The 25,954-nt window shown below is 39.9% G+C and overlaps 1 protein-coding gene across 1 annotated transcript in view; it reads right to left on the bottom strand.

Annotated features, from left to right (window-relative positions):
* Positions 1–25,954, bottom strand: part of ANKRD26 (ankyrin repeat domain 26) — a 71,768-nt gene that overhangs the window by 33,614 nt on the left and 12,200 nt on the right. The window contains exons 9-25 of the mRNA XM_009883697.1: positions 22,964–23,078; positions 22,528–22,701; positions 22,310–22,416; positions 21,651–21,788; positions 20,756–20,904; positions 17,157–17,207; positions 14,339–14,372; positions 14,187–14,259; positions 12,874–12,934; positions 11,484–12,505; positions 10,630–10,789; positions 8,952–9,007; positions 7,735–7,837; positions 6,055–6,083; positions 5,886–5,952; positions 5,750–5,794; positions 1,423–1,508 (exon numbers count right to left, since the gene is read on the bottom strand). Coding sequence (XP_009881999.1) covers positions 1,423–1,508; positions 5,750–5,794; positions 5,886–5,952; positions 6,055–6,083; positions 7,735–7,837; positions 8,952–9,007; positions 10,630–10,789; positions 11,484–12,505; positions 12,874–12,934; positions 14,187–14,259; positions 14,339–14,372; positions 17,157–17,207; positions 20,756–20,904; positions 21,651–21,788; positions 22,310–22,416; positions 22,528–22,701; positions 22,964–23,078 — 2,470 coding nt within the window. The remainder of the gene's footprint in view (positions 1–1,422; positions 1,509–5,749; positions 5,795–5,885; positions 5,953–6,054; positions 6,084–7,734; positions 7,838–8,951; positions 9,008–10,629; positions 10,790–11,483; positions 12,506–12,873; positions 12,935–14,186; positions 14,260–14,338; positions 14,373–17,156; positions 17,208–20,755; positions 20,905–21,650; positions 21,789–22,309; positions 22,417–22,527; positions 22,702–22,963; positions 23,079–25,954) is intronic.

Raw genomic sequence — 25,954 nt, 5'->3', positions numbered from 1 at the left:
GGTTGCTTTTACCTTTCAGCCTGCCTGCTTTCTGTAACTGGTGACATTTGCCACAAAGCAATTTTTTTTTTTTCCCACGTTTTATTGCTTTAATACCATTTTTCATTATGGCTGCCTACATTTTCTCACCCTCCTTCCTCTATTATTCTCTACTGTTTGGCATTTCACGGTCCCCTACCAGCTAAACTAATACAACGCGAATGAACACAAGAAGCTTTTTACTGTCCACCACACAGAGAATTGGCTAAGTTAGGACTATTTCTTCACCCAAGATTCAGAAATATTAAATTCCATTCCAAGCTCCAAAGAAAAGCATTTATTAGGGAAATCTGTCCATTTCTTACCCCATCTCAAAAATCAGGAACCAAAGCTTGTAGGAAAATCGTACCAAGCCTCAACCCCACACAGTGTCCTCACGTCCGTGATCCCATGCTCCGTTCATCAACAGTTCTGAGTGCTCCTGTCGTGTGTCACACACCTCCCAACATGCTCCCTCCCCACGTGCAACCTTAGCTCGTGGTGCCTTCTAAACAGGGCCTGCAGCCTTGGTGTCCCGATGGGTTACAACCATCCAGCCCCTTGCTCTCTTTTCTCATTAGCCAGTCCCTTTTCTCCCTCTGCAAAAATTCCTCTGTTCAGGACATGGAAGGAGCACCTCAGCCAACCACCATCTGTCTCAGCCTCTCCATTCCCAAGTTCATTGCCCAACTACTACCACCTTCCAATAGGCTTAAGTTCCATGCTCTGCCTGTTAAAATTAAGCATGCCCCTCTTTCACGGTGCCCGAGCGTGGGGTGGAAATAGTTTGCTCCACTGTCCCTTGAGGTATTACAGAAGACTCCAGACCCCTCTATCCAGCACTGTCCTCTGTGCCCAACACAAACAAGATGCCCGCCTTATTCTCCTCTAGAATGCCCTCTGAAAAAAAACAACCCCCTTTCAAACACTTATTAACGTGGCCAAACAAGTGCTTACTTTGCAGAGGCAGAGAAACATCAGAAAGGTGACCAAATGTCAAGCTTTTTGTTTGATCGTTCTCTTACAAAGAGGAAGAGCAGGCATGTTTAATCAAACAGTTCAACATATTATAGACAAATCTCCCTCTTCATTTGAATGTGCATTTTGCATAAGGGAAAAAATGCATTTGACCGCACTGTTTCTCAGCGCTGTACAAAAGGAAAAACAGTGGTCAAAATTTAAGCAAACCAGCTGGAAACAAATCAGCATAACAGCAAGTATCCAACATAATGATGATTTTCCCCCACCATAAGAAGACTGCATCCAACTTCAGACTATAATACAACCTTCATCTACGGGACTCTACCTTCAGCATTATTCACTGACTGGCAAGTCTTCTTTACCTTAGTGTATAATACAATTTACCAATTCAGACTCTAATTCAAAAGATTTGGTTTTACCTACCTGCACCCCATAGGTTTCAACAGCACCCTTGATGTCTTCTTTTTCAGCTAATGATGACATATGAAAAGTAGATCCTGAGGACTCACCTACAGCAAAAACCATGTATTTTTATAACGAGCATGACAATGCTACTTATTTACACCTAGAGTGCATCTTGAATCATCGTATTTGTGAGAAAAATCTTAACACAAAATAACACATCCCCTCAAATTTGTGAGCTCCTAGAGAGAAAATTATTGTAATACAGATTTAAGATGCATCTGTGTGAATTCCTTTCTCCCAGGGTATTTTACTTCTTAATGCATAACGGAAATTTGCTGAAAACCACTATAGAAGGTCACAAATAAACCATTCCTGTTTCTTAAAGGTGGGTAATATCTCTGTCTCTCATGGCTCTATCTGTCTCTCATGCAACACACTGTGTGCCATGCAGCAATTAGCTACCTTCCTCCAGCAATTTTAATTTCCTTATTTGTTGTGCACAGAAAATCACAAGCAACAAAAATCACAGGCTTGAAATCTTTAAGGCCCCGGCTTTAATTCATGTGCGAAACAAATCTGTCTCCAGACAAGGATCTGGACTGAGTATTTCAGTCAAACTGCTGCTTCATCTGCTGCAGAAGATATGGATGGGACACTGGCTGGCTTGTGAAATGTTGAGAAACAACCCATGATCCGCACGTTTCACTTGTACTCTTGAAAAATGGATTCCACCCTTTCCTCTCTCAGAATTTCTAAGTAATATCAGACAGGTCACAAACTCCTCAGCAGCAGTCACTCAGTCTGGGCTCCCCATTATGGGGTGCCTACCTTGAATCTCTGCTACATCTGAGAATTGGACTCCCCGTAGTCCCAGAAACAACTTAGAAACAGCAACTCATTGTCATTTTTTGTGTGGAGGGCACAAAAACCACTTTAAAGTATCAAGTATCCAGAAAGAAACAAGTCCCAGCATCTCAGGTGTGGCATCTAAAGACAGCGATGGAGGCTTTTCACCTTAATCACTCTGCACCTCCTTTTCTGCTCCACAATTCTATAGTTTCTACGCAATAGCCTTCAGATACACAAAACTTCACTGCTAAAGAGGGACACAATAGTCTGTTCTTCCTACAAGAAAAGTGAGCAAGACAGGGAGAAAATAGGTATCATCATAAAAATATGAAAGGGTCCAGTATTAATAAGCCACGGCCAACCTCACTTCCGGCATTTTCTGCTTTAGGTGACTCTTTTTGCAAGCTTTCATTTCTTGAAGGTGATTACATTAGATACAAGTTTATAACTCATACGTCTGCATTGGAAACCTGGGCTCCTCAGTCAGTCATAGAGGTCTTCACCGGTCAATTCTAACCTTAAGTTACACAGTGTGAAATAACAACCTTCTCCCACCACCACCAATGGTGGTGGGTGCAATTTCCCAGCTTTTTTTGGTAAACGTGTTTTTTGGGTATTTCAGCACAAGGCATTTCCCAACACACATTAGTGGGTTGACCGCACTTATTTCACGGAGTTGTTACGATGATCTATTGATGTCTATGACACATTTCAGACAGTTTCACAAGTATTAAAGATAATAATAACAACACTAATTAATGATTACCTAAGGATAATCTTCTATAACAAAACCAGGCATTTTTCCTTTTTTCTTGTTTTTCAAGATCACAGAGTACATTTTGCCTTTACTGATGCTTGTAGATATCCCAATACCAAGCTGCTTGCTTGTGCAGATGAAGATTCCAACCAGCATTAGAAACAGAGGATAGATGTGCTGATGGTCAAGGAACATTTGGAGATAGCACCACAGAAGGTACTGTAGAGAGTGTCATGAATTATCAATACCAAGATGCTTGGAATAAGTAAATGCTTAGCTCCTATACAAATAACCTCCGTAATTTGGAGATCAACATCTTCCTTTTCTCCAATAGTCATGCATAGTTTTTATAAATGGGTACTTGTCCCTCTTGAATTGTAATGTAACTGGATAATTTGAACCATCAAGTCCCTCCCTCATTGAGCATACAGTTCTGGGAGTGCAAACTAAAAAGGATGGCCAGAAGCATTGGAGGCTGATGAATTCCAAGAGAAGTATCTGATAGATGGCACACTGATTTGCAACATCCTTTCGGAAAACAAAAGGAAAAGAACTCAAGAGAGCAGACGTAGGCACAGATGCTGGTAATTTGCACATAAGCCTCTTGGGTGGTAACAACATCTCCTAGAATGACAAGAGTTTAGACACACCAGTGTGCTTGGAGTTTCTACTACTTATAAGAAGCCTCTCTGCCCCAAGTACCGCATGGCATGGTCAACCTCTTGGACAGATGGGACGGCTCCTACATTATCTCCATAAACAAACCCTTATCAGATTTCTTCTCTCACTTCATCAATGTTCATTCAGGTCACAAACTGCAACATACATGCAGCTTCCTACCATACAACTTGGTACGTGTGCTAACTCCCACCACGTAACATGGACACCACAATTCTGTTTAAAGGATAAACTAAGTATTTTGTGGATGCAGGAGAGCTGTGACACCTTTCCTGAAGAATACTGCACAGCATAGACTGAAGCTTTTCTGGTCGACTGTATCTGCTCAAAAGCTGGATAAAAGCCTACCTGCCAGCACCCAGAGTTTTGTACCGGCCTTCTAAACATGCAATTCATATTCTCTCTTCAGAGAATGCAGGTGTCTTAATGCTTTGGATCCTGTTTCAGAGCCCAGACTCTTTAAAATTAGGTGCCATACTGCTTAAATCAAAAGCAACCCAAGCTACTATTCAGTCTTGCCCATCATGGTAAAGTTTTCCGTAGCAGCTATCTGAGTCTGAAGTCTCAGTCTTTAGATAAGATTTTAGGATCCTTGGAGCCCGTAGGATCTCTTTTCCATAGGGTTTAATCAATGTTGAAATTTCTCTACAATGGGCACAGAACAAGGAAAAAGGAAGGGAAGATGAAGGGCAACAATGTTCCTCCATCTGCAAAATTCCAGTTCTTGTGGTGTCAGTAACTCTAGTCAATAATTATTTTTCCAGCCACGCAAAAAATAATTCGAAAACAAAATTAAAAAGAAAAAAAAGGACTTCTCCCATTAGCTGTTGCAAGTAAAATTTCTTCACTTCTTGGAGCAGTAACTAATGAATCTATTTTCTGTTTTATTGGCTTCTGTCAATAGTGTGAAAGGGGTATAACCCCTCATTGTCAAGACTTTTTCACATTTAGCACAGGGAAAAATTTTTAGTAAAAACACTAGTAGAACCATAGTCTGAAGCTTCTGAAGAACCTACCATTTAAAAAAAAATGTATATCAAAAATTCACAGAGTAAATTAAATCCCAGTATTTTTGCAAGTCATTTATTACTAGCATGTATTTTTATTAATGGATACCTGCAGTGGGGTCAGATGAATAACCTTCGTGCCTAACATAAATACACAGAAATCCCTGTGCATACAAAAGATGCAAACCTCCCCCCCCATTTAAAAAAATATTTCCAATTACCTACTTTACTTACTTGCAAACATATCTGTTCACCTCTCTCTGGTTTATATTTTCAGTAGCTGATTGTAGAAACTCTAAAACCTGAACGGGGAATTGTTTCTCATCTGATTAACAAATATGCAAATCAATACATGTTGGAACAGAGAAAGTAAAAACTCATTAAGGTCATTTATCCTCTCTCCAATATATAGCAGAGCAGCTAGCTGCTTCACCTTTAGCCTTGTTTCTAAAGAAAAGAGAATTCCTGACAACATGCTGACACTGTCATTTCCTCCCACCTTGTCTCTTTTCCTCACTTCCTTCCCCTACCTCTGAACCTGCCAGTCAGTTTCCATGAAACGAGAGGGAAGCCTCAGAGGAACGTATTTGCTACATGTTTCAGAACAACTGCCAGACAGGTAGAGAAAAGCAGGGAAGTAACAATTCCTGCTAAGTGCAACTATGACATGAACCCAAGAATTACCCTTTCTGTCTCACCTGCAGCTCCTGGACAGCTTAGCTTCCAGATCCCTGGCCTGGAATCAGCCACAGCACAGGCTCAGGGAACCAGGAAGGGTTTTTTTGAGAAATTGGAAGGAAAGCAAACTTGAGAACTGATTGAAAAGGGGAGGTGATGGCAGGTATAGCGGAGGAAGTCTACATCATGGAAGAGTATTTACAGTGTTGAATGGCAGACTAGAGGAAGGAGTACACACATACATAGAGGAATATTTCAGTAGACCCTCTGCTCCCATAACACCTTGCTCAAACCATTGATTTTATATTAGGACAAAATTTGCAAGTGCAATGTGTCTGTCTATAAAAGAAGACTACAAAAAGACTGCTATGAATACCTTCAATGTCCTCTGCATCTCCTAAACCGAATTCCTCCAATAGATCTGCAAAACAAGTCAGTCATATGCTTTACTAAATACTCCTATCCAGAAAGATTATGAAGCTGAACCCAGAACCACATAAAGTGAACATTACCTGATTTCTGTTGCTTTCTTTTAGGAGAGGTTGCATTCATTTCCAAAACAGATTCATGAGTCTTCAGCTATGAAAGACACAATCCAATGATATAAAAACAAATTCAAAGTAACTACATACTATTTAATGAGCACAACAAGTAGTCAGTCTGACATGAACAAATACTTACCTGGCAATTGTTAGGTTTCTCCAAAAGGCCTAGAGGTGAAAAATGTTTTGGAAAGTGTTATTTTATTTAATTGAAGGTATCTTTTACTCCATTCGACAGTAGTTTCTACAACTAAGTATTAGTTACAAGCATTATTTCATCGAGAGTACGATACCTAACATTTAATTTACCTCATCATACAGCATTTGCATTAGTATGAGAAATGGACAATGCATACTTCCCATTGTGCACCTTGGATTTAAAAAAATAACAATCACAGAAGCAGGACAATTCATGCAAAGCAAGAAGGTCATGGTTGTTAAGAGAGAAAGATGAAAATATTTAGTCCTTTTGAGCAGCTGAATTCTGCTTTCTAAAAGGATTATTTCTAAAGTCAAAGCTGGTCTGCTGTAACGAATGATCATAAAACACTCCAACAGCACTGTGACCGTGATTATCCTACAAGTATTTAATGCTGAGAAGTACTTTCCTTTCCATTGATGGGACAGAGAAAGCATGGGTGCAGACACAGAAACCTCATACACGTGTCATTCAATGAGGTAAAAATCAAGCTAGTTCTCAACAGATTGTTCTGGTTTAGCTTGCAAGGAAACAAAAGAAACAAATGCTGTTAGGTTGTAATCTCCATTTGTAGCATAGTTCCAAACACTTTTTTTTTTTTTAATTTTTGCCCAACGCTAAATAATTTCCAAACCTGCACAATCTACTGCCCCATCAATATTTCTCCAATCCTGTGCTTTATTCATCTTACAGTTTGAGTCCTCTTATGAAAGAAGTCTATGAAATGGTACTAAGAAAAGCTCCACAGCAAAATGTTTATATTAAAAAAAAAAAAATCATTAAAAACCAAACAGTATTTGATGTCAGTAAACTCGGTGGTGTAGCAGTATGGAAATACCCTAGAAAGATTACTATAATTACCTTTTACCCCCTTTTCACACTGATTTACTGATTTAAAATTTATTTTAGTAGAATTATACAAAGTAGACTTCCACAACAACTACTCAACAAGTAGCTATACAAGGTCCCAGGAGCTTGTAAAGTTTTGCTTCCAGCTTACTGAACTAAAACTGGATTAGCTTCTTCGGCTATCCTATTGTACCTATACTGCAAGCAGGATTGACAAACTATTTGTTAAAGGTGAAATCCTTCAGAAAAGACTTCTACCCCAACAGCAAAACTTTCCTGCCATCCTATGCTCAAGAAGCTCAGGAGACGGTGTCACAAACTACAGGCAGAAACCCTTAGCAACAAAACCTGAACTTTTAGTCACATTTTAGCTTCTAAGCAAAGCACAACAGAAAGCTATCAAAAATTAAGCTGGGGAAAAAAAAACAAACAACTTAGCCAGATCATAGCTTTCTTCTGCTGCATTATCATCCAAGAATGTTTAAATGTTCAGACACATCAGTCCTAAACCCCATACACTTTCATCACTATGTAACAGCAACCTGAATCCAAAAAAATACAAACACGTCCCAAGAACACACATAATGCAAACAAGACAACTTCCTTTTTATAAACTGGCCAGCAAGCGCTCTAATAACTGGTGTTAATTAACAAATACTAAGCGCTTTGTTGCTATATCCCACATCATAACAACATTCCTTACACAAACACTGATAAAAGTTCACTTTAGCCTACAAATGCTTACAAACATTTAGTCCACCATGAAGTTACCATTGTTGCGTTCCCCTGAAACAATCTGCGAGCATGCTCCATGTCTGTCTGCAGTTGGGAGCAACACACCGGATGACACTTTTCTCAGACTTTCAGAATCCGTCTGCATAATCTAAAACACATGCATGAGAATTGGTACATATGCAATTTCAACTCATTAATATGCAAAAAGCTCCTGCTAAGCCAACTTGTATAGCATGGTATCAAGTACATTAGAGATGCAAAAACCTTTGACAGGACCCTTGGAAAGGACACATCCAGATGTAGCATATTGGAAAATCACAGCAGTTGTGTGTGTTTTCAGATCTTAGGCAAAAATCTCACAACTCATCTAAACTATTCTGTCATGTTGATAAACCAGACTGCCACAAAAGAGAATTAACATGGTAACTCCAGATGTGGGTTGTGAACCAATAACTGCAGGTCTGTGGTGATCCAACATTTGTACTGATCTTGCCCCTGCAATTCAAGTTTGTGCTTATGTTCCCTACGCACGTATCACACAGTGATGAGTGAACACATCGCTATTCCCAATCACAAGGGCAATTTGGGTTGAACAAAGACTGGCAAGGCAAAGCTTACAGAAACTAAGGCTACCTAAAAAAATAATATTTTAGTCCTGTATTTTTAAGAAGAGGGTGGGGAAGGGTTTGTTTTTCCTCACAAGAAAAGCTAGAGGGGGTTAGCTACAGATCCTGCTCATTTTCTTCTAGCCCATTACCACAGACAGAAAGAACCAAAAGGGCGAGCACAGCCAGCATATGTGGTATCTCTGTTGAACATGAGTTTCAAAAAGGGCTGAAGTACACCTTCAAAAGGTAGAGGATCTATTCAGAAGCAGCTAACTGTCTAGGTTGTAGACCCTAATGGCAACCACTGACCAGGTCAGCAGAATAGGTCTGTATGGTGAAAAAGCAGCAACAATCCTGCCAGCCCCTGGGAAAAGCCCAGAGTATTTTAAGCAGCAAGAAACTTCACAAATACTATACTAGAAACCATACTCAAAAGCCAGACCCAAATTGTTAGCTTGATCTAACTCATCCCAATCCTAACTGAACAGCTGGCCTAGAACAGTAGTATTTCAAGGGCCCCCCAGTTACAAACATATTGCAGAAGCAGGAAAAGAGGAAATAAGTCTCATCAATGGTAGGGCCCAAGTCTAAAGCAAGCTCTCAAGTGCTTCTGGATCTTACTCCTACCCTGTGTCCTTCATGTACCTCAGAATCCCAGGGAGATTCAGCATCTTCCTCTTCTGCTCCCACTGCTGGCAGGGCACCTACAAATGAGGTAAGAAGAGAGATACTGAGTGTTTATATTTCACTCTGGTTTTCCCCATCAGTCAAGCCCGGCATCCAATGGATGCGCAGTGGTTCTGTTGCCGAGGACAAACTAAGAAGCGAGTGTTATTCAAGGGTTTCTTCACACTCAGTCACATCACGGTATTTCCTTTACATCGTCACCTCCTTTTGCCTTCCTTCCAGCAGAAGATGACTATGCACAACAGGTGACACAGCTACAAGCAACATCCAACACACGTTTGGGTAACATTCAGGAAGAGCCTCTAGCACTCTGCAGTCCAGTGGCACACAAAGTTTAGGTCACCTGCTCTCCAGCCTACAGCTCCAGAATTTGGCATTTACTACCACTTTTCACTGTACAGGAGGTACTGTAGATACACTGTCCAAAACATCCTCACACTAACATCACTAAAATCACCACGAAACAATGCTCCTTTTGTAGTGCTACGAGGAAAGATGTTCCTTGACAGAGTTGTTACCCTGCACCTGCCCAGAAGCTAGACATCTAAGCATTGTCATTTAAAAAATAAAGTAGAGGCTCAGAGCTGTCATGGTTTAGGCTGAACCAGCCATCAGGAGAGTGACACACCAAACACACAAAGGACTTTTCTATCTCAGGGAGTTAACATTCAAATCTCTTCTTTACCAGATGAACATAAGGATCAGTCTCAGTGAGTTCCTGACCATATTAGACTATCTTAAGTTCTCTGTTTTAAGCTACTCCATTAAGTAAAATGGATTCAGGATTCACTCGTGTGGAGACATGCACACAAAGAAGGGGGAAGGAGCTGCAAACCAGTGAGGGCACCCACCCCAGAAGAGGGTGCTGGTTCCAGCCTGGGGTCTTACTACTGACAGCATGCCAAATGCATGCTCACTGTAAAATGCGCAGAGATAGAAGGGGATGTATAGACACAACACTTGAATACAGCAGGCTCTGGCAGGCCCCCTGTGTAGCATTTGATCAGCAGCTACACATGCTCTGGTAACATCTACCACACCAAGCTACTCTCTGGAGAAAGACAATGGAAACGGTGCCTTCTCCTCCTGCACTGAGACCCAAGATGAGTACCAAAGTGCTCAACTCTGACGAAGCTGGTAATACTTTCAAGCACACACAAGTGTGGCACTGGAGAGACCTTCCACATTTTAAAACTGGACAAGGTGAGGCACTGGAACATAAAAGCTTTCTGTCAGCTTGACTCAAATCTTTCCCAGGCTTCAGCCAAGAGTAATCAGTGTTTCAATCTGACAGTACAGGCCAGAAAGGGGAAATACTACTGTCTCACCCAAGACACTTTAGGCTTCCTTCTCTTTTTCACCTGCACATTTTGCTCAAATTGCTTCAGGGAGAACACAGCAACAAAAGCAAGAACGGCACTTGCTTCATATGGCATCAGTTGGAATCCAATGCCACGATTTCAGTTCTTCGAGAATCAATGAAAAGGAACAAAAATTGCTTTCCTTCTCTGCCCATGCCCCCTAGGATTCACAGGCAAGGGAAAAATTTGATATCTCAGAAGTCAATCACCATTTTAGTTCATTTACTTTGAATTAATATTTATAGAAGAATAATTGGGATCAGTATTTACTAACTTATTTCTCTCACCAGTGTTGTCTTTTGAAGAAATGTGGATTTGACGGCTATCATTACAGATAGAATTTTTCAGACCCTCAACAACTGCAGTTTGTAGCTCTTCACCGGTTTCTTCCTTGTCCTGCTCCTCCTCCTCTTCTTCCCATTCAGGTGATTCTTCCTAAAGAGACAGACCAAAACAGCTGGAAAGAGCAGAAACAAGCAACCTCTTCACCACCCATCAACAACTTCAAAAATACCTTTCTTGTGTAAGACAAAAGGGAAATTTTTTTGAGCTTTGTTTTGTAAAACGCAGGCATTCCATGGGAACCGATGTGAGCAGACAGCAATGTCTAACATCATAAGTCTCATCCCTGGTTCTGCAAAGCCCCTGAGAAGCACATCCTCATGCCAGTCTAACTCTAGCTTCATTTAAGTTACATCATTCTGGAACACACTCCTTCTTTTCCCCTACTTTGCTCCCAGGAAAATCAGCAGCTTCCTGCTCTCAATCTTTTTCAAACTTCTTTTTGTTTCCTCACTTTCAGACATTACATCTGGAATTTTACTAAATGACAGTAAACCTTCACAGATAAAATCTGTACATAGAATTGAATAAATTTTAATTGATTCCAGAAAAATTCTACTGCCTATTCTTTTTCCTGCAAAACCACTGAAGCCAACAGAAAAAGATTATTGAAAATACTGCTTGATATTATTCTTACACCTAAGAAACTGCTTTGTCAAGGAGTATGACATTTTCTAATATCAAAAAAGAATAATCAAAAGATGAATATACATGAAGAATAAGTATTAACAGAAACCCAGTTTACCATCAAAATACCCTTGCGATTGAATCATCCCTATATACTTACTCTGGTGCTTGAGTGAAATACTGCTCTTAAATTTTCTTCACGCCTGTTTAACTGCAAGTTTTCACTTCCTGCTTCACAGACTTTGTCATCTACTTCTTCACATTGCTCTTCTTCAGTATCTTCATCATCCACACATTCAAAAATGACAGAATTTGGTCTTTGACTTTCAAGTCTTGGGTTTTTTGAAGCTGACAAAGAATTATTACTGTTTTCAAAGCCACCACCAAAGCTTGACTTTTTCTCCTTAAGGCCACTACTATCTGAGAGAGGCTGAGGTATCTCTTTTTTGCAGTCTGTCACTTCAGAGTCTGCAAAACAGGAGTCAGCATTTCTGTGAACCTTCGCCTGAATCAAGCTTCTCCTGTTCCAGCTTTCTTGTGTATCTTGCAAATTATTTACATTTTGAAAGACAGCTTGTTTTGGTACCGACTTGTAAGATAATTCATTATTCATTCTCTTTGGAGACATGGCAGTTATATTTTCTTGCAACCCCTCATAACATCCAGCTATAAAAGACACAGGAGTACCAACAGATTCCTCCGCCTTTTCATCAAGTTCTTTACTTATTTTATCATCATCATCACAGACATCTCCAGATCCACACTGAGCTTCCCTTTCATACTTAGTGTTACTAAAATACTCCAATTTCTGATTAATTTCCCCTTTAGGTTCTGTTTTGTCCCCCTGCTCCTTCTCCAGTATGCCATTAGACTGAGTTTCTTCATCTTCCAGATCTTCCTCCTCTTTTTCATCTTGAGTAAGATCTTCATCCTCTTCCTCCTCCTCCTCCTCCTCTTCTTCTTCCTCCTCATAATCTTCATCATCATCTGCATTGTCATTTTCATCATCGTCTTCCTCCTCTTCCTCCAATTCTTCGTCCTCCAGGTTGCTTGCATCTGAGACATCTTGATTCAACAATTCTCCACTTTCTCCTTTGTTCAGGTTTGCATCTGATGGCGTTCTTAGTTTGAGGCTTTTCTTCGGTGACTTAGGACTTTCAATTCTAGATCCATCACCATCATCTTAAAGCACAAAAAAGGGAAAATGCACGTGAACAAAAGTAGTTATGTAAATAGCAACAGGCATGTTATCAGATTAATGCACAGCAGAGGAGTCATCTGGGAATGTTTGGAAAAGTAGCCCGGTAAAGGATGGGCAGGATGGAGGAAGGACTTGACCAGGGACACAGGCTTAGGAAAGGAGTAGTATCTTCATTCTCACAATACAACATAGTCATTTCGGGAAAAAAAAAAAAAAAAAAAAAAAAAAGCTGTGTCTTCAAAATGCTATTTTTCTCATTTACTATAGCAAGATAAAAAAAAAAAACAACTACTTAGCAAGTCTACTTTTATATATCAGGATACCATGCAATCTTTTCCAAATAGCTTACTGTTTTTCCTGAACTGCTGGGAAGCATTCATCAACAGCGTCAAGTTTGGCTTCTGCAGCTTCTGTAAATAAATTTTTATTTTTTTTTTAAACAGCAACAACAACAACAAATCCTTTGTTCACATCAAATATTGAACAATAAATATAATCATGCTGTCCTTTTGATAGTGCTCAGATGCTGGCTCCATCCTACAGTTCTAACTACACAAACACTCCTCACATATTCAATTTTATGACTATTTTACTCCAAAACACAGTGCAAGCACCCTTCTGCAAATTGTTTCCAAAATTATGTTTACGTGCATAACAGTTCTAAAAATCTGGTTTTAATATTTGTAATACTTAAGTAAAATTTAGCTGTATTTAGGATTACAGTTTCAGGATGCTTACTTGCAAATGTGCACAATGCAAGTAACTCTTAAGATCCCTAGACTTAATGCATAAATTAGGTCCTGCAAGTACACTTACTAAAATATCCCTAAATTTCAAAACCATGCCAGAAAAATGCACCTTTTCTACTTAAATCAGTGCAAGAAAATGAAGTAATTTTAAAACTAAACATGCTTGCAACTCCAGCATTACAGAGGGGGTTTAACGACCATACTCAGGTTCCGCATCACTGCAGAATCCCAGTGCAACAGAACAGATGCTCCAGACATCACTGCAGAAGTTGATAATCCTTCAGAACATTAGTAAAAACTGTAGTCATGAGAGCTTGTAGCTGACAAAAAGAATACTGCCTGAGCATTCAAAAAGGAGGGATAACATGCAGTGTGAGATTACATGCAAGCACGGAATGCCATCTCATAGAAATAAAAAGACGACCCATTTGAGTAACTCATCCATTGAGCGCTCTTGAGGAACCTGACGAGGAGGAAAGGAGAACTAGGTGATGAAGGATTTCAGTAGATCTTGATAAATAAATGTCTTTTTCTTTATCAGTTAGGATTTCATCACCAAATTTACAGGAAACAATAAGAGTGTTTGGAGAAGAACAAAACAGGTTATAATAATAACATATAAATTTTAGGGTCTGCAAGTCTGACTCAAATGAACAAGAACAAATAAACCAATGTGGTTGTTTGTCTCGTCACCTACTTTTCTTTTGCCCCAAATCACAAATCTACTGCATGCTCTGCCGCAGCTACAGGTCTTTTAGGAAAAACTCACAGCAGAAGAAAGCCTGGGAGGCCAGAGACTGCTTCTAAGCAGAAAACAATATCGGCTGGAACTGCAGTTTCTTTCAAACCCAGAGAAAACTTGCCTTCAAGTCACTTATTTTTACAGGAAAGATGTCCTGTAAAGGCACCATACCTTGGGGGTAAAATCGAGTTCTTCTTCCTCAGAAGTATGCCAACTGTCATCATTCCCCTCTTTCTCAGAGCTTCTTAAAAAGCAAAGCAAAATGAGTACTGTGCCTCTCAAAACATTCTTCAGGTAAGTGTTAGATATTTTTAAAATCTCACCTTATTGAGTCTCCTTGGGAAAAGTCATCTATTGCTGTTCAAACATTGACATGTTGAAATTAGTTTTGACATGCTAAAAATTAACCAGTACATATAAACATTTAACATGGACAATTCTACAGATCATAACAGAATGAAACTTTGGATAGTCAATTCAACACAAGACAGAATGAATGAATGTATTTCCAAAACAACTGCTCTTTCAAGTCATACTGAATTAAAAAAAGAAAAAAAGAAAACAAAAAAGACCAGTTATATCTCCTTTGGACTCTTGTACTTAGTTTGAGAAACATCTCTAAACTAAAAAAAAAGGCATAGCATGATATGCTATGTTAGTGAACAGTTAAAAAAATGGTTTAGCAATACAGTAAGTAAATGAGCATCCAAAGTACTCATATTACATGCATCAGTACACATCACACGCAGAGATTTTACTATTTTATGTAACATTACATATAACATTATGCTATATACTACACTATCTGCTACAGTTACAGATTATTCTGAAAGGTAAATAAAATCAGAAAGCATAATCAAGATCTAAAGCTTATCCTCAGGTAGAAGAATCACGAGCAGTTCTCTACACTGCACCAAAAAGGGTATTCAACAGACAAAAGAGGCATAACCAGGGCATTCTGTACTAGACTCCAAGCTTTCATCACTGTTACGAAGGCAACTTGCACGTAGGATCATAAGATAAATCAGGTCAGAAGGGATCTCAGGATGTCTCTTAGCCAACCGCCACCTCAAAGCAGGCTCAGCTGTGAGGTCAGATAAGGTTGCTCAGGGCTTCATCCAGCCCAGTCTTGAACACCTCAAAGGAGGGAGACTGTATAACCTCTCTGTTTTACTGTCCTTACCATGGTGAAGCTTCTCACATCCAATTAGAAACTCTCTTGTTTCCATTTATGCCTCTTGTAACTCTGGCTCCTGTCATGCACCACTAGGAAGCACCTGGCTTTTTCTTCTCGTATGTACTGGAAGCCAGTGCTAGGTCCCCTTCAAAGCTGCCTCTTCTCTAGGCTGAACAAGCCCAGTTTCCTCAGTCTCTCCTCAAAGGGCAAGTACTCCTGCCCCTGATGAGTTAGATGGCCCTCCACTGCACTTGCTCACTGTTGAGCCTCTCTTGCACTGGGGGCTCCAGATTATACCCAGGGAGCTGGAAACAATCCAGTGAGTGTCCCGTAGGGATGGACAATCACTTTCCTCAATCTCTTGGCTATGCTGTTCTTAATACAGCCAGGGACACTGTTGACCTTCTCAGTTGCCAGGACACCCTGCTGCCTCATTCCCGGCTCACTCTCTGCCAAGACCCTCTGAGCCTCCTCTGCAAAGCAGCTCCCCAGCCAGGCAGTCCCAGCATGTTTTGTAGCAAGTGGTTGTTCCTTTCCGTGTGCAGTATTTGGCATTTGCCCTTGCTGAATTTCATAAGATAGGCCAAGCAGTCCATTTAACCAGCTTGCCAAGGTCCCTCTGAATGGTAGGACTGCCTTGAAGCATATCTACTGATCCTCACAATTTGGGTCCATTTGCAAACTTGTTAAGAGTACACATCATTAGCACATTGCTAATGAAATATGAACTCTAGGAATCCAGCCTGAAGAGTGCGAAAACCTCTCAACTATCAACAACCAAGATGAAATAAAAGGGCTCTTCAATTCCCAAGACAAAAAGGAAAAAATAAACAAATATGACCTTCACACAGTAGTTATTTCATTGTTCCTCAAGTTCTCAATAACTGATTTTTGCTAACTATCATAACAAAATGAAGTTGCTTATAAATGGGAGATTGGTGACCTTCCATAAAGTTGCATGAAGACAACTAAACTGAGATCTTAGTCAAAATCATTAAAGGGAAAAGGAAACAACAGCATACCATGCCTGAAGACATCTCTACTACCAGTAAACCACAAATAAGCATGGAAATTTTTCTGTCCTAGAGACAGTGTTTATGTGGGAATTTTCATGAGTACATCTCCTGACCAACACAGGGCTTTCAGACAATGCAATATAGTGTACGTGTTCAGCATGACATGTCATGTAGACAAAACTTAGAGGCTGAAACTTCCAGGGTGAGGACTAGCTAAAACAGTTAAAATACCAACACAGTCTCTGAGTTTTAATGTTTCCTATTACAAACATATAATATTTTTAAAATATTAATTACTTTTACATACCACAGTTTTTTGTTAACTCACTCGGTACCAGCAGTCTAATCTATCTGCTAACCTCCCAAGCTGAATAAAAATCCGTCTTGTAGAACTGGGTGGATAGTGTGGAGCTGTCAGTTACAAACTCTTGACTGTGACTTCAGTTATATTTTCAATTAGTACAGTTATAATTAATCAAACCGTTTGAGTAAGTTATCTGAACTTTTGCTTTCAATGTATAGTGACTTCAAGCAATGATCAAAACCAGGCCACATTGTCCTTTAAAAGGCAAGGGAGGAAGTTCATGAGCCAGCTTTCAGACAGAGCTTGATGCCCTGTCATAGAAATGGGCTCTAGAAAAGCAATCACTGGGGATTGCTTGTTTCCGCTTTAACTGCAGTCCATTTACATTTTGGAGTAACAGAAGAACATATTTTAAAAAAAATATATTTACTATTACTAATGACACAAAACAAACACTCAGTCCTGTAATAAAGGACTCATGCAAAACATGCAAACATAAAAAGCGCCCAAAGCCTGCTCTCAAATCTAATTTATAAAACCAAAACTATCAAAATAAGGACATCCAGGCTCATAAATATAATAGATATGTTAATATTTGTATATCATACAACAATTCATATTTGAAATGCTTCTACACAGAATACCTTTCCTTGATTTTCCTGTTCTTGATGACTGGTTAGGAGATTGTTGCATTCCTATATCCATTTAGGAAAAGGCATGGAAAGGACAGATGAAACAATGACATCAGAATAAATTTGAATTCCCAGAAATTTGGAAAACATAAGCAGTACATCAACAAAGCTATAGCAATGGGGAACGTACTGTGATTATCAGCCTACTCTGCAGTTATAAGTGCTAGAAACAAACCCAATCACAATCTACAGAACTCTACTCTTAAGGGACAGTGTCAAACGGTGTAACCTAAATTTACTTGCTCCATATAAGATATATATATGCCAATATTTTGAAATACCGAAACAGATTATCAGAAATTTACTCTACTGCCAACTTTGTATTTCCCTCAACTTGACTAGTCCTTGTCTAGCACAGACTGCAAATGCAATTTCTTTCTATTTGTAGAGTGCTTTATACATGCAGCACACTTTAAATACCTCCCTCTAAGCATCCCAAAAATCCCTAGGTGCCAACAACTAAACATGGGAGATACACTGCCCAGAAATTTTGACGTAAATATTGGATCTCAGTACTCAAAGGACAACACAACTTCTAGCCCTTATGTTATTTACACTCACACATCTCGAGTTTGTTTTTATCATGTTTTTTATCCCTCACCACAAAATCAACCTAGAAACCTGTTGCTTTGAACCATCTCACCTTAAAAGTTGTATCAGTTGGTGCCTGATGCAAACACGAGCCCCTCAGTTTGAAGATGAGAGTCCTGCTTATATTTATTTGACCATGCTGAACTGTTCACATACAGAAGCTATGCCACCAGCCAGAATGCAGACACAACAAGCAGTCAGAATGAATACACTGTTCTCCCAGTGCCATGTGGCAGGCCACAAATGGACCAAAATACATACATTGACTGGTGTGAGTGTCATGCACGTGTGTCTGTGTGCATACGCATGTCTGTCTGCCGTGGAACAGAGAATTTATAATGTAAGTCATTATCCACCTGCTCTACCCATTCTACTTAGTAAAAGATTGTATTTTAAGTCAACAAATGGTGTGGTTCTGTTATTGCAGCTACCCGACACTAAATTTCTTTGTGACAAGGCCATAACATTTATCTCTGAGAAGAAGGGAGTTGTGCTTATATTGATTTTACCACAAATAAAATAAATAAAAAAAAAAGGGAAAAAAATGGATGTGGCAAAAGGACCCCTTATCAAAAACATACACTTAAAGAGTTAAGAAAGGACCTTAGGATGGTTTCTCATCCCTTCGCTATTTCTCAGTTTTATTAAAAGGTGATACAGGACAACTTTTCCTGACCTCAGGAGATGTAACTCACACTGAAGCTCTCCTTTCTTTTAATTGTTTTTTATGATGAAAACCCAACAGTTTCTGTAGGGATTCAGAGAAACACTGAAGGAATAAAACAGCAATATGCAGTGGAGTAACTAAAAAAAGCTGCCACTGCAGTCATACTGAAAATCTGAATCCTTGCCTTTAGAAAAATTGCACAATGATTATGTTTTGCCAAGGAAATTCCAATTTCAAATCTAAAATGTCTGTCATTCAATATGTTAGGGCTGGAAGCCATTCATTTGGAGGTTTTTGCAAGCTTGTCTGTGATAAATAAAAAGGTTTGTGTTCTGACAAAAAGTAAACATTCAAATAAGCAGGAGCCAACTTCTTAAATGTGCTATCTTGCACATCATCCCAGCTTCTCCTCTAACAGAGGCTTCAAAGCCTGTTACTGCAGCATATCAAAGGGACTTCTATGATGCAGGACCTGTGCTTCTTGGGTGCAAGACAGAGGCTGAAGAATTAATGCCACTAAATGTTCCCTATATGCTACTAATCTCCCTCACCTAATGTGCCGGGGTCATCTTTTAAGAGAATAAGCACAAGGAGAAAAGGATTCATACTACTTAGAAGAAAAAAAAAACCCTACTAGAAACAGATTGAGAACAGCGCATGCTCTTTCTCCTCCTAAAGTCCTTAACCCACATAACATTCTCTTCACGCTTACTATGCCTCTTCAAATGAGGATAAGAAGCAAAGATTTCCCATAATATCTGGGGACTTGTATTAGTAGTAGCATCATTTTCAAGGAATGGGGCAAATTATTTGGTTTGAGAACCCACATCTTCCTGAGGGTATGTCAGTTTTGGAATCACACAACAGTACTATTCATCAAGCCACACATTATAAAATAACCCAGGCCTGTCAGCCATTACAATGTGGTACCACAGCAATTATCTACATGCACAGGAGGCAGTAACAGAGAGTGCTGTTTGGGTGAAAGCAACATTTTGTTGAGTAAACTACCTACACAAAGAGCTTTCAAAAAACACAACAAACCAAACCCAAAACAAAACCACCCCACCAAAAACAAAGAAAAAAATCCTCCTTCAATCTATCAAGAAACTTTACAAATCTCCTACTAGATCAAAGCAACTATTCCCAAGTCAAAGGAATAAAGTTTGGCTCTAAATTAATATCCCATACCTGGAAAAAATCAATGAGGAAAATATCCCATGTTTTGCTCATATTTCTTGACATATTCAGAAAAGGATTAATGAACTGTATTTTAACACTGTCTGCTACCCATTTGCCATATAATTCTGATATAACACCCTTAAAAAACCAGAAAGAATAAAGCTTCCCACTGTAAGGCCTGAGATGTAAAGTACAAGACAAACAATTTCATTTATATTAAAATATTAATTGTCTAAGATTCCTCTAGGGCTATGTGAGCTCATGAGCATAGACTGGATTTTAAAAACTCACTGAAGGAGTTAATTTTTTGATCACAAGGCAATTTAATTATTTTTCTGGATCACAAGGTAATATGGACTTTTCTAAAGTTTATTTCATAAAACTACTGGAAGTGGAAGAAAACCATTATTTTTATTGTAAATCAAACTATGTCCAAGAAAATACAGTATACACAGACACTGCATTGTTGTTGCTAACAAAGTTACTTTTCCAAAACAGTTTTTCCTAAATATGTCTCTTCATCACCTACACTGAAACAATTGTAACTGATGCTGAGAAGTGAAATGACTCACTAAAAGGAGCTTAGCACAGGTGAAACTATTAATATTAAAACAAAGATATACAAACTCAGAGGAAACCAACAAGACATGTATCCTCCTGCTAACTCATCTGTTGCTTCCCAGCTACAGAAAGATTATCAACTACTCAGGATAAACCTACTGCTTTTGCAATTGGATTTTCACAGTCTGAATGGCCATCTCTAAGTAAAAAGTACACACCTGAAAAAATAACCCACTATCGTCTAGTTTCTTCCCTGTGCCCCTTCTCTTTATATACAGGAAAACCTATATAGATGGGCAATCTGATGGGCAGAAGGCAACAACCCTATAAGTGGACATGTAGCACACAAATCACAACTGCCTTCACAATCTGACAAGAAGCACCTCCAACTAGCAACAAATAAGCACATTCACAAAACTTCTTGTGCTACTCCATCCGATGACTCTACTAAAGTCAACAGTTAACACAATAAGCTTTAACAAAACAAACCACCTAAAGAAAAGGACATAGTGATTTTCCTTGTGAGCTCTTCCATGGTTAAGGATCCTACCTCCTCTGTCCATAGCAGGTGCACCCAACGTAAAGCCAGCAGCTCCCACCCGGAGAGGAGTGCTCAGTACCGTCATGCCTTGTGCACCGCCTGCAGAAGCTTCTCCTGTGTTTTCCCAGTCTGCGTATTCTGCCAGCTGTTTACTAAGACTATATAGAGAAAGAAATGAAATATATTTAGTAAAAATAATCACGCACTTGCTAGCCACTTATTATCCATCCTATACATATTCATAGCCATATGAATTCATATACTCATCTGTATTTACTAAGGGTAATACACACAGCACTTACTGACGACTGTTAATGCTTTAATATTCACTAGTGTCATGTTCATTCTATAGATGCATAGTCATACCTATGAAGTTACTAACTCCTGCTTGGTACATCTTTTCCAGCCTAGCTTTTAAGCACACATAACCACTTTAAAGAAAAAACACTCACAGGTATAAAGCTATGCATATGAAGAGTAAAACTGCTTAAGATTTTAACAAAAGGAGTATCAGTCTGATCTGCTCTGAAAAAAAAAAAGGCTGGTAGCTCCTGGTCACTGTAGTGGAAGTCAGTAAGGACAACAGTGCTGGTCTGGGGAGAGGGTTTACATGCTTTTCAGTTTGCCAAGTTCCATCATACAGACACTTTAATTTAGAGTTTATATTGGGCAGATGTGAACTTAGCAACAAAACTTGAAATCTCACAGATAATTCTGGGTATAAATTTTCTTCAATTTCCAAATTCACACTAGACACAGGAATGATACACATCAGAAGACGTAGCTGAGCACAGCTTCAAGATAGGTCTCAACACACCATTAAACCTTGGTCCTGTTACCAAAAAGGTTCAAAAGTCACACTGATAACTGACAATTTATTCTAAAAATAAAGTTAAAAATTCACCTAGAATATCCATGAATAACAGCATAATCCTCAGCTGTCCATCCATTAGTGTCTTTATGGGAAACATCAGCACCATACCGAAGAAGAACTTTTATCAAATTAAGTTCCCCACTAGAGGCAGCAGTCATAAGTGGGGTTCTGAAACATACAAAATATTATATGAAATAGATTATTTTATACAGACACCACAATTATTTTTATTCCTATTTGCTCTCAAAAAAAAAGCATTTTCTCCCATTACTTTAAAATGAACAAAAGACAAAGCAGTTTTCATTGAGAGCAACAATAGAATCGGAGAGGGAATCAAAACAATTAAATGTTCAATCTTCAGACAAAGTTTCCACATAGACAACACTTACATACAAACTATGCTGCTATGCAGGAGAGGGTTTTTTGAATTGAGGCAATGCTGCTGAGCTGAGGGCACATTTCCTGCCAGAAAGGCCACCACAGACAATGCCTTCTTGCAATTCTTAATGTGAAAAGCATCCACTGAGGCATGACAGCAGTCAAGTGCAGACCTGCTTTCCCAAGTCACACAGAAATAGCTCCTCCTGTGTGGCTCCCTGGTTTTTTTCAAAGCTCATTCCCATGCCTCTCATCAATCCAACATAAATAATACTGGAAACACCCATGCAGAGTTTTGATAAACCCCTCACCTTTCACACTGATCTCGAGCATGCACGTCAGCTCCTTTTTTAAGGAGAAACTCTACTATCTCTTCATGATGTTCAGAGACAGCAAGAATAAGCGGGGTATATCCCTCCTGAAAGGACAGATAATTAAATCAAATTAAAAATCAAAGTCAAAAACCCCTTCAAGAGAAATATTAATGCAACTTTTTGAAAGAACTTCCTTAACAAATATAAAAATTTACCTTATTCTGGGCATCAATACTGGCATTATGCTCAAGTAACAGCCCCGCTACAGATGTATTAGGAGATATGACAGCAAGGTGAAGGGCAGTGTTGCCATCAGCATCTGCCAGATTTGGGTCAGCACCATGCTCTAGCAGAATAGCCACACATTTTTCTTGCTGGCACTGCACTGCCTGGGAACAACACACAAGAAAGGAAAAACTTCCAGCATTTACATTTCACTCTGCTACAATTCCCCCAGCTTCCCAATGCTAAAAATAAGAGCACCTTCAAAGACTAGCTAACTTATTCCTATTCCATGCTAATTACAATATGCATGTTTCTGCACAGGTCTATGTCAAGAATCCTGCAAGATACATATCATTTAGCACATAAGCAATAAGCCCCACTTGCAAGAACATAACATATTCCACATACATAATATATTCCACATACCTTCATCAGTGGTGATCTGTTATCATTGTCAAAAAGATTTAGCTTACACTTGTTTTCTACTAGAAATGTAACGACATCCACATGACCATTTGCACAAGCGAGATGCAGAGGTGTCCTAAAAATTAAATATATTAAATTAGCACAGACAGGCAACTAAAGAAAACATTTCAGGCTGAAATAAATGGATATGGCCACAAGTTTCACTTTGCAAAAAGCAAGTTTAAGAAAAGATTTCTCATTCCATTACCGGCAACAGCAGTTGCACACCAAATGCTTGAGGCTGGCTAGCAAAAACTCTCCACAGAATCCACTTAGTAAGGTGACATTTCCTTCACTGTAGAACTGAAAGAACTGAATCTGCACAAACAGATTCCTATGCCAGGCACTGATCACTGCCTCCAGAAGGACTACACACATGCCACAGCAACAGAGTCCAAAGTCTGGGAATCTGAAGATTATGGCAAGCACTAGGAAACATGACAAACCTGAAAATGTCACTATCAGCTTTGAAAACGGAAAAGCCTTCAGAAAACCTGCATGTTCATTGCTGCCCTCCTCAACTAAACCTCAGTCTGCCAACAGGAAAGGAGATGGCTCTGCTTGGAGCAAGGCCTGCTGAGCTCCACAGAAGATCCATTTCAGGGAACAAGCTCACAGAGAACATCAGAGCATTCACAGTTGCCTGTATGTGCAACAGGCCTCCAGCAACACCAAAGCTGTTCTGCCACCCAGCCCTGGGGACCCTGCCCAGACTCTGCTTCTCCTGCTCCTGCAATCCTGTGCTGATCACCCACGGGGTAGAAAATAACTGGTGATGCCTGAGCAGCTGCAAAACAATCCCACTGGGAGACCACAGGGAAACAGCAGCTTGGTGGCACACAATTCCAACAGCACTTGAGCTGACGACCCAGCAGTTACAAGCCAAGTAATGAAAAGCTCTAGAGTTCACTCTGACAGACAGCTGACAAGGTAAATCTCTCTTAGCGATTAGCTTTGACCCAGCATTCATGACTAGTCGGCATCGTGCCTTACAGTGCTTCCAACTCTGTGCTAAGTATTGCCCATCTCCTTAAGCAAGGCTGAAAGCTTTGCTAGACCACCTCTGAAAAGCTGCCTGCTCCTAACTGATGCAGTCCCAAGTGCATTTTTTTGGAGGTTCTGTGGGCTACAGGACCCATTTTATGGAACGAGCCTGTAGGTGTGACACTTTGCCATGTGCAAGATTTTGATTTTGGAAATCCTGAGGAGCAGAACAGAGGTATTCATATGAACAACACACATATTTTAGCAATTACTACCTACTTTTCCTATTCTTTACATCTATTTCCAACGATGTCAACTCTTCCAGCCCTGGAGGACACAATGAAGCTCTGAAACACAATTGCATCTGGTGGTCAGTGACGACACATATCACATCCACAAGCACTAAGAGGGCATAGGTGCCCTGCAACCCTCACAGCTGGTGTAGCGTACAGTGGCTGCGGCAAGCAGGCAGGCTCTGTCCACCAAATCTCTCACAGGTAAGCTTTTCAGCAGCTTTTCAGCACTGGGCATTGTCATGCCAAAACCATCACAGTGCTCTATCGTACATACACTGCCTTGTCTCTTGTTGGGTTTTTTTTTTTCGGTTTGTTTTTTTTTTTTTACATTGTGTTACTTTATTTGCTCACTGATTTACACTGATAATAGCATGACACACAGAAGGAAACCTTTCCATAGGAAACAAAGCTTTCTGGACAAGATGAACTTCAAATGCAAAAACGGCCACATTTCATACAAGGGTCTGCTAAGACCTGATGCCTAACTGAATCAGCCACTGTGAAAGAGAAGGTAGTAAGAAGAAAAAAAGAGAAACATTCAGCAGCTATTTCCATAAATGTCACCTTGGCAGCTGGAGTAAGCACAAAACGCACTCAATCCATCTTAAACTGCATCCCCCTTCTCCAGCTGCATAAACAAATACTAACTGGCAACACAACCCACATTACTAAAGCACATGCTTACTGTGCTCTTCCTTGCTTCTCCTACAAATCTAGGTGGTTTTAGGTGTTTTCAGGGCAATAAGCTAGGTGGCTGGCAGAAGTCCAGGCTTCACGATAGACAGCCTAGGAAGCTGAGCTACTCTCATCTCTTCAGAACATAGAATCATAGAATAGTTAGAGTTGGAATGGACCTTAAAGATCATCTAGTTCCAACCCGCCTGAGTCGAGCAGGGACACCTTCCACTAGACCAGGTTACTCAAAGCCCCATCCAACCTGGCCTGGAACTTTTCCAGGGATGGGACATCCACAACTTCTCTGGGCAACTGGTGCCAGTGTCTCACTACCCTCAGAGTGAAAAATTTCTTCCTAATATCTAATCTAAATCTAGCCCTTGTAATTTAAAACCATTACCTCTTGTCCTATCACTACACTCCCTGATAAAGAGTCCCTCCCCATAACATCATTAAAGGGTTGACACATACGAGACCCCAAAACTTCAACTGATTCCCTTATGCTTACAATGGATCACTAGGAGCTATGCTGCAGCCCAGGACTTCTCCTTAAGATGTAATTGCCAAGTACTTATTGTGTGGGTTTTTCAGTCAAGCACAGCAACACCTGCCAGAAGAAGCAGCTTCTCTTGCAAGTCACTGCCCAGATCTTCCAATCCAAGGTACTGATTAGTTGTACCAAAGCCTCAAAGCAAACAATTAAGTAACCGCAACCTAAAATCAGACTTGCTTTGGCTGCCGCATCACAGTCACAAAAGGCACAACTGTGCATACAGCATCAACAAACAACAAGTTTATTCCACGCAGGAACTTTTTTCTAACCGCAGCACAGAGAACCCCTCCTTAAATTAGCCCCAGCTGAGGCAGTGCAGCTTTCTCAGCTCGACTACTAAACCTGCAGGCTGAGCCCTCAGGGATGCAGAGAGCCGCATGCGACTGCACTTGGGCTTCGAAGCGCGGCCGGCGAAGAGCCGTGCGGCCCCTCCCGCAGCCCACC

The sequence above is a fragment of the Charadrius vociferus genome, unplaced genomic scaffold (assembly GCF_000708025.1).
Source record: "Charadrius vociferus isolate BGI_N301 unplaced genomic scaffold, ASM70802v2 scaffold43, whole genome shotgun sequence".
Lineage (NCBI taxonomy): Eukaryota > Metazoa > Chordata > Aves > Charadriiformes > Charadriidae > Charadrius > Charadrius vociferus.
This window is presented reverse-complemented; position numbering and strand designations above follow the sequence as displayed.